Source organism: Natrix helvetica (genome assembly GCF_964273705.1).
Source record: "Natrix helvetica genome assembly, chromosome: 2".
Lineage (NCBI taxonomy): Eukaryota > Metazoa > Chordata > Lepidosauria > Squamata > Natricidae > Natrix > Natrix helvetica.
The window spans coordinates 72981846-72991475 of NC_138552.1; the positions used below are offsets into that span (position 1 = coordinate 72981846).

Below are 9630 nucleotides of genomic sequence, written 5' to 3' on the forward strand. Positions count from 1 at the left end.
TTTTTTTACTTCAGTTGTAAACTACTTCAAGCCCTAGGTGAACTTTTGTATGCAAAGGTAAGCAATTCCCCAGATATTTGACACTAGAATTTCTACAGCTCTTCTCGGGAATTTTGCTAATTTAGGCTTTGGAGTACAAAATCCAAAATAATTGATGATTACTTGATAGCTTCCCCTGATTTGTCATGATGGTAGACAGAAAATAGTGGTAGATAATGTGGAAAGAAAGAAGCAGCTTACTTGCCAACAAAATAATTTATTGTTGTTTGTAGAGGCTCTTTTTCTATTTGTACTTTTTTACAGTGTAATTACTGGGTTTTTTTTCTCTATTGCTTCATTTCTGAGTAATCGTGAAAAAATATCTTCTTAGAAAAATTATAGTCCATTGATTTATATTATTTTTATAGCAAGCCACCAGTTTAATGGACTATTGGTAAGAATGGGTATCCAGAATGTAATTTTATCCATACATAAAATGACAAATGGGGTTTTATACATATATATATAATTGAACAGAATTTTACCAATGTGCAAATCTGTTCATGATCCAGTACAGGCCAGGACCACTATATTTTAATTCAAATATGTTTTTAACAACTTTCCTTTGATTCAATAAAAATATATTCTTTCTCCTCTTATCTTATATGGATGCTTGTACATGATCTATCAAATAATACTAAAAATTACTAGTTTTAAATATATATGGTATCCTTAATATTCAGGTGGTATTTACCAGTGATCTTCATCAAACCTTCATCTTTGTGAAAATCCAAACTTCAGAACCACAAGAATATTCAATCTCTGTAAGTATTCTTGTACTTTTCCTGGGTGTTACGCTCCTTTCAGTGTGAGAGACTTATCTTTCAAATTTGTAGATATTTGACAATAGATAGTTAGGGCCAGTGGTGAGATTCAATTTTTTTTTACTACCAGTTATGTGGGCGTGGCTTGGTGGGCGTGGCAGGGGAAGGATACTGTAAAATCCCCATTACCTCCCAGTCAGCTGGGACTCAGGAGGCACAGAATAGATGACGACGGGGCCATTCAGAGGATGTATTTACCTGTTCTCCAAACTATTCAAAAGTTCCGCTACCGGTTCTCCAGAACTGGTCAGAACCTGCTGAGTACCACCTCTGGTTAGGACAAAGATGAAGAACCTCACCCCTTTTTTGGCAGCATGAGTTATCTTTGCCTTCTAAGAGAAGCTGTGGCCACAGGCTACTTCCCCTTGTGAAAAGCGCAACACTGCCTATGAATCTGGCCAGCCCAGAGAATCATCTCCTGGCTGCTTCATGAACAGAACAAAGAAGATCTTGCTTAGTGAAACAAGGAAAGGGTTTGCTCTAAACCAGCTGTCCCGTCCCGTCCCCCCCCCCTCTGCATGATATACAAATAAAACAACAGATGAGAAGCAGACCAAACAGTCTTTCTGAAGCGTGGATTGAAGGAGGTTCCTAGGCTTATCTCAGTTTCATGCACAGGAGATAAAATGGATGCAAGTTAGTCTCTTGTCCTATAAGGAGGAGAGCTAGATTTAACACACAGACACACACACACACACACACACACACACACACACGAACTAACAAACTGGATCTGTTCTGTTTCTAACTGCTTAATCGGCTTCACACATTTTTGCAAACAGGAGGAAAAAAATAAGTGAGGAGATTGTCATTTTCGGCATTCTTGTTGCTGAATATATATGAATTTTCAGAATGCCTTTGATAAATTTACATGGGAGAATGTCTACATTAAGACACAATAGTGAGGATTTAATACTCTTCATCCTTAGAAGAGAAGCAGTTGTTTTAAATGATTTGGGGGGTGGGGGTGGAGGTAGCATTAATTTATCTCCTTCCATTTTTCTACTTCTGAACACAGAACTTCAAAGTAAATCTTTCCGTTAACTAGTATATATGTCCTAGAGCTTAATGCAAGCATTATCCCGATACTGTGATCAAAATTCAGGATTGAGGGGAAAGAAGTAGACTGAGGGTTTACTAGCGAGAGCTTTATTTAAATCACAAGGCAATTGAAAGGAGGGCATAAACTGCAGACTGCAGTGATAGATTTACCATTAAATATTCTAAGTAAAATCATCGATGGAAACAGGTCTCTTTTCCAGGGTTCAACATGTGTCTTCTGGACACACATGTGGTTGCCATAAAACACAGTTTTTAAAAGGAGGCCATTAGAAGCTTCTTGCAGGGTCATCAGTAGTAATTGTCCACAGTGACAAATTCAGTCCAAATAGTCCTCAATATGATTCAAATATGACCACATTTGGAACTTCCATTCCTAAACAAAGCGGTTGTTAAGTCAGTCACATTGAATTTTACAATGATCTTTTGTGCAGTTGCTAAGTGAATCTCAGGGTCCATCCGGAAACCTGGCTTGCTCATTGGATGCTTGTCGACTGTGAAAGTCGCATGTGATGATTACCTGACCCTGGGATGCTGCAACCCTTGTAAAAATATATGGTATTTGCCAAGTACCCAAATTTTGATCTGTAGGGACACTGCAATACGTATCATAAGTGTGTGGACTGGTCATCGGTCACTTTTTTCAGCACCATGGTAATTTCATACAGTTGCTAAATGAATAGCTGTAAATTGAAGGCTACCTGTGTTGCAATTTATAAGACAAAGCACATCAAAGGCAAGAGCATTCTGTTAGTGGGAGAAGATTACAAATGACTCTCAGAGGCATGGAAAAATTAATGATTTAAGAGGTTTTTCCTTTCAGGTCAATGGTGTCAAGTTTCCACTGAAAGAGGTGGGCCTTCTTACCATAGTCATTGATGCCTGTGTGGGTAAAGTAACAAAAGAAACTTTTTTTCCCAAAGAGAAGATCAAGCTTGTAGAAAATTATATAAAAACTGGAATTCCCCAAAGGTAGGTCAATATCTATAAATTCATCAGCTAACTGGTCGCCTAAGTGGACAGAGAAATGAAAATGTAGCATTTGTTTTTAAAATCCCCCCCAAATGCTGTCAGAATAGTTATGGTGCTTTTGTAAAGGAACAAAGACCTTCCTTTATTGCTGTGAAATGGTCGTTTCTTTAAAATTCAGAGTGCTGGAACAGTGGTCGGCAAGCCGCGGCTCACGAGCCAAATGCGGCTCTTTACACATTTTAATGCGGCTCTTCAGTGTGCCGGGCGCCCGCTCCCCTCCCTCCTCTCCTCTCGGGCTTCGGAGGGAAGCTTCTGCAAAAGCCGAGTGACAAGTCTCCCAGGCTGTAATTTTCCGAGCTGTACGCGCGCGCCTGTTTTCCACGGCGTGGAGCAGCGGCGAGATTCTGCGCGGCGAGCGATGATTCCGGGGGCCATCAGTGGGGGGGCAGGGTCTCCCCTCGCGTTCCTCATCTTCCCGGATGGCCCCTGGAATCATCGCTCGCCACGCAGAATCTCGCCGCTGCTCCACGCCGTGGAAAACAGGCGCGTGCGCACAGCTCGGAAAATTACAGCCTGGGAGACTTGTCACTCGGCTTTTGCAGAAGCTTCCCTCCGAAGCCCGAGAGGGATCATCTATGCTGCAAAATACCATAAATGCAGGCCAGTTGTTGAGTGTGTCAAATGTGATTGGAACACTCAACAAGGTGACCACAGTGTGTGTGTGTGTGTGTGTGTGTGTGAATGAGACAGACAGACAGAGAGAGGAACAGAGAGGGAGTGAGGGAGGGAATCAGAGAGAGACTGACAGACACACACACACACACACACACACACACACAGAGGGGGAGGGAAGGAGAGAAAGATAGACAGACAGAGAGAGACACACACACAGAGTGACAGAGAGAGAGGAAGGGAGGGGAGAGAGACAGAGGGAGAGACAGACACACACACACACACACACACACAGAGTGAGTGAGAGACAGACAGACACACACACACACACAGAGTGACAGAGATGGGGGAAGGAGGAGAGAGAGAGAGAGAGACAGACAGACAGACAGACAGATAGACACCCAGAGAAAATGACAGAGGGAGACAGAGAGGGAGGGAGGGAGAGAGAGACAAAGAGCCAGAGAGAGAGAGAGAAAGAAAAAGAAAAAAAGAAAGTGGGAGAGAGAGATGAAATTAAAAACAACAACATACAAACCTGACTTACTCAAACTATCCAAGGAAATGCAAGGCCAATGTTCACATTAGTGATTGTGACTTTGTCAGTCATTGTCAGGATGTAATTTTCTCTACATTGTAAGGCAAATTTTATGGAATTTAACGTTATCGATAAATAATATCGTTCTAAAGTTTTTGTTTTATTAGTTGTGTTATTTGTATCCTCCCGACCTATGTGGATACTTGCATGCAGAATATTCTCAATAAAAACTTATTGAAACTAAAAACAGTGTACCATCCTATGTATTTTCGGTTTTAAAAATGCGGCTCTCAAAATAAATTTCAATCGTGGTTTTGGCGAGATTTGGCTCAGTTGAAAAAAAAGGTTGCCCACCACTGTGCTGGAAGAACTATCATGCTCTTTTATTAAAACTGCTTAGTCGTGTGTAACTTGTGCTAGAAATAATTCTGCAGTTTGATCAGTTTTGGAAATTGAGCCTATGCATACATTGTTCTGTAGATTTAGTTGTATACAATAGATGGGAAGCCTCAAGACAGCATTAAACATTTCCAAATCCTTTTTTTTTTTTGTTGTTTCCTCTTGGCTTCTTAAGACCTCATCACTTATTTTAATTATCTTTCTTTCTACTCACAGAAAAATCCAATATTTTTTTTGAAGAGAAGGAAAATAGAAATTCTAGTATTTTAAAGAGAGTGTCCCGTATTATGTGTTAGCACAATGTGTAAAAGAGGTTGTTATTTTCAAAGCATATTGAAATAATTTCTGCAGCTTTCAAAATCTCCCATTCATGACTCATATTTATTACAGTAGCTGCAGTAAATCATTGTTCGTCTCTGCTCTCCAAGTTTGTCTGATCATCATTTTTCTCTTAGGTCTTTAGTTGTGTTAACCAGCAGAGGGAACATAACAAACCTTAACATTTCTCAAGCCTTAATGACCCTGGGGACAGCAAAACCACCAAATCTTCACAATGCAGGTTTGTTTATTTTTGTACATTTTTTTTTCACAACATTTGAAATCAAATTTTAAGGAACGTGCAGATTAGAATTCATGTGTATTTTATGAGATTTTGGGCATTTTTCAAATATGCAGTGTTACCAGAAAAAGTCTCATTTTTTTCTGATATAATTTGCCTGTTGAGAATAATTATGTTAAATATAGAGTTTATTGATTATCCCTCGGGCCATATCAAAGTGCAGATTTCCAGACAAATATAAATCAAATATAATTTAGACTTTCTTTTTTTCCCCCCTCTCTCTCTCTCTCTTGTCTGTTTCAGAGCACATTCGTTTTCTGGGATTTAGAGGAAACTTTAAGCCATCTTGGGTAAAGCTCTTTAAAGATTCTGCCGAACAGGACTCAGGTGTGATTGAAAAGTACATCCCTTTGCAACTGGAGGAATACGGTTGTGCCAGAGTGAATACAAACAAACGGAAAGATCTTGAACTCTTAAAGCAGGCTCTAAGAATGCCATAGAAATTAAAGTGCCTAGGAGTACTGAAGACAATGTGAAAAAAATTATTTATTTGTTGGGATTTTAAAATATATTATTATCCCACTTGCTGTTTTGATCTGGACATATGCCTAAACCAAATGCTTGAATGGCAGCCTGTGCACCTTTTGATTTTACAAAATATTAAAGAATTTAAAAAAAACATTTGTTCAAAGTATCAATCCTTTGGTAGGTATGCATCTGTTATTAGTGTATTTTCTTTAAAAAGCCTTTCTTTTGAGAGATGGCATTGTAGTTTCAAGAAAAAGAAGTATTGGAGAATTAGGATTGTTTACTTTGGACTGTTTGAAAATATTAGCCTAAAGACTGGCATATTAATGTGTTATTCAAAAACCAGTTTTATTGCCAATTTTGGAGGTTATTTTCCTTTTTTTTAAAAAAAACTTGTCCTTATGGCTATGCACATGAATAGTGAACAATTCAGACAAAAATTGATATATTCTGGCAATAATTCTCTGGATGAGGGAAGTTATATTTTTAAAGTTTCTCCAGTTATGGATGCTGTTGCTAGGGCATTCTATCATCTCATTGAGGTATCATTGGATACAGAGAAAACAGGTTAGGAAACTTAACAAAATTCAGTGGTGAGAAAAGTAAGGCTTTGGTAAGACCACACTTGGAATATTTCATCCAGTTTTCATCAACGCAATAGAAAAAAAGATGTTGAAATTCTAGAAAGAGTACTGAGAAGAGCAACAAAGAGGTCTGGAGGCTAAAACATACGATAAACAGTTGCAGGAACTGGGTATCATATTTTTCAGAATATAAGATGCACCTTTCCCTCTCCCCCCAAAGAGAGTGAAAATTTGGGTGCATCTTATATATACCAAATGTAGCCCCGCCCACCGCCACCAGAGGCCAAAAACGTGAGCCATGGAGGCAGAGATGGTCTGTGACAATCCCTGCAGCCTGGAACAGCTGATTGGGGTTTTTCCAGCAGTCTGATCCACCCACCAATCAGCTGTGCTGAATCAGGCTGCAATAAGTGCTGAAGCTGACCTGGCTGGTCAGAGTTTGCAGCAGCAATCACATTCGGAAAGCACAGTAACTGATTCAGCAGTATTCAAAATAATAATAATAATAATAATAATAATAATAATAATAATAATAATAATAATAATAATAATAATAATAATAATAATAATAATATACAATACAATACAATACCAAAAGCAGGTTTTCCAAGGTAGCAGTAAATACAAGCAAAACACAAGCAGTTTCACTTTCAATTCTCAGCTAAGCCGGGCTCCTTCCTGTCTCCTTGTTGTTCACACAGCAAGTTCTGTTTCAGAGTCCAAATAGCCCTCGAGTGCCTTATACTCCGAAAATATGGTATGTCTTGTCTAATGAGGACGACTATGGGTGACATGATAGCAGTCTTCCACTATTTGAGGCCTGTCTCAGAGAAAAGGGGTTTGATCTATTCTTAAAAGCATCTGAGGACAGGGCAAGAAGTAACAGATGAAAACTTAACTAGAACAAAGGAGAAATTTCCTGACAGTGAAAATAATCAGTGGAAAGCTTGTCTCCAGAAGTTCTGGGTGCTCTATTGCTGGAGGTTTTTACAAAGAGCTTGAACAGCTACTTGTCCGGAATAGTTTAGAGTTGGACTAGAAAACCTCCAAAGTCCCTTTTGGATCGGCCTCCCAGAATACCACCTTTTGGAATACCATCCTTTTGAATGCCAAGAACTACCTGCTTGGCATTTAATTCCAGACTATGTGTAATTGTTTCTTTCTAAGGTGCCTTGGTTTGTTCTAGGCTTTCCGCGTCTGCTAAATTCATGTCTAATTCTGATTTGTGTGCTACAGTACTCAAATCAGCCTCTTGTTTATTTTGAGGCAGGGCTACTATGTTCTGACTTATAGAACAACTGCTAGGATAGAAATAGAATAACAGAAAAGTCAAAAGGGACGTTGGAGGTCTGATCGGCGGTTGGATCGGCCTCCCGGAATACTGCTGATCAGCTGTTCTAGGCAGCGGGGATTGCCGCCGCTGATTGCTGACAATTGCCACCGCTAAATGGTGATGGCAGCGATAGGTAGCAGCTGCAGTGATCACCGCCTAGAACAGCTGATCAGCGGTATTCCGGGAGGCCAATCCAACCGCCAATCAGCTGCTCTGCAGCAAAGGCTCCAGTGTTCCCTGGCAGTGGCAGCGGCTCAACTCAGTTGACTGGTAGTGGACCCAATGGAGCAGATCTCTGACAAGCCACGTGCTGAAGCTGACCAGGCTGTTTGCTGTTTGTTGCAAGGACGCTAGCCAGATGGATGCTGAGAGGCAGAGGCAGATTTTTTTTCTTGTTTTCCTCCTCTAAAGCTAATGTGTGTCTTATGGTCCAGAGCGCTTTATAGCACGAAAAATATGGTATATAACAATTCAAGTTGATGAGTCTGCTGATTATGGCAATATGTGACAAATAAATTGCTCACTGGTTGAAATAATGAAAATAAAGGGTTGAATGGAGTTTTTACTCTGCCAGCGGGAGCAAATGCCAAACCACATTTAACTCAGGAAATGCCCTCTAGGAAAAGAGCCAGAGACCGTTCTCAGCTTTGAAGAAGACTCACTGTTCCCAATGCTGTATCAGAAATCTGCCACAGGTGCTGCTCATGAAAAGCTTATATAGATTCAATCGAAGATGATTCAGACATGAGCAACTTGCCCAAAACCTGCCTTGTATAAGCATCACATGCATAACACAGTTATTCTCTTTAGAATGACTGGCCTTCGCTTTTGATGAGGCATTGTACAATTAAAAAGGAGAGGGATGGGACGTTATTTTGTCTCCATTAGTGGTAATAGGGCCATATTCCTTGCCTTCAGTTTACTACTTGGATGAGTTGCAAATTCTCAAACGGGATGAAGGGTCAGAACAGACTGAACGATTACTCTCTGGAATCAAACTGTCAGTTCATAGTATTGTATTTACCGGTGTGGTTGTTGAAGCTACACTAGATGTTTTTGTTTAATATATTAAGAGATCTCCTAACTCAAAAGGCAACTGGGCAGTGTGCAACTCAAAACATAAAAACCATATAAAATTATAATATTTCAGTAAAATGAGGCATTTAAAACAAGGATGGATTAATTAAAGCTAAAAAGGCAGGAGGGAGCCCTTCAAGGAGCGAACCAACCTGAAGATCAAAATCATTCTGATCTTGGAAACATGTCAGCCAAAATTAATTTGTTTGGTTTGAAAAAGACCAACTACATTTATCAGTGACTGGAAAACCCTTATGGGCTTTTTACTGAAAATAAAAATGGAAAAATGAACTCATGATTTATGGGTTTGAGGATTGGAAAGGGTTGCTTATGGAAAGAAGGAAATTATGATGTGACCTTAGAGAAAGGGAGAGTAAAATATAAATGCATTTATAACCACTGTCAAAAGGATTGGAAGCTACATCTTTATAACTTTTTTCATTTTTCCCTTTCTTACATATTCACTATTCTTAATCTCTGCCTTTCTTTTTAATATTTGCATTTTTTTAATCTTGTTAAAAAAATCTTCAATAAAACTATTTTTTAAAAAAATATGTCACCATAGCTTGGATTAGAAATGCTGCGATCAATGAAACTTAGTAAGCTTATTCTATGACCTTATTTCTAATAGAATTCATCTCTTGTACTGGTAAAAATTCAAGTCTAGTTCCCAAATATTAACATGTCATGATCCTTGTTCTCCTTCCGCCCATTGTGGTAATCAAACTCCAAGTATACTCCTGGATTCCCCTTACGCCACAGGTCTTGTGGATTTCAACTCCCAGAATTCCCCAGCTAGCATGGGAGTTGATGTCCATTTGGGGAGTCCATAAGTCTTAAAAGTTGCCAGAGTTGGATACCTGTTCCTTAAGTATTATTATAAAATACAGATTGGAATCGGCTACAACCCAAAGTTTAGTAAATATGCCCATACAAGAAAGTTGTGGCAAGGACAACCATTACTAGTAAATTGGTATTCTGGACTGGGACTATCCATGTAGAAGATTTTTTTTTTAACCATAACCATCAAAGGTGCTATTCAGCTGGTT

General features: G+C 39.2%; 1 protein-coding gene across 4 annotated transcripts in view; it reads left to right on the plus strand.

Moving 5' to 3' along the window:
- The window catches only part of CEMIP2 (cell migration inducing hyaluronidase 2), a 63591-nt gene extending 57848 nt beyond the window's left edge, over positions 1-5743 (plus strand). For all 4 annotated transcript variants that reach the window (XM_081942210.1, XM_081942211.1, XM_081942212.1 and 1 more), the window contains 4 exons: positions 723-803; positions 2746-2894; positions 4956-5059; positions 5363-5743. In XM_081942210.1, the coding sequence (XP_081798336.1) occupies positions 723-803; positions 2746-2894; positions 4956-5059; positions 5363-5559 (531 nt within the window). In that variant the 3' untranslated portion in view covers positions 5560-5743. The remainder of the gene's footprint in view (positions 1-722; positions 804-2745; positions 2895-4955; positions 5060-5362) is intronic.
- Positions 5744-9630: the final 3887 nt, after the last annotated feature.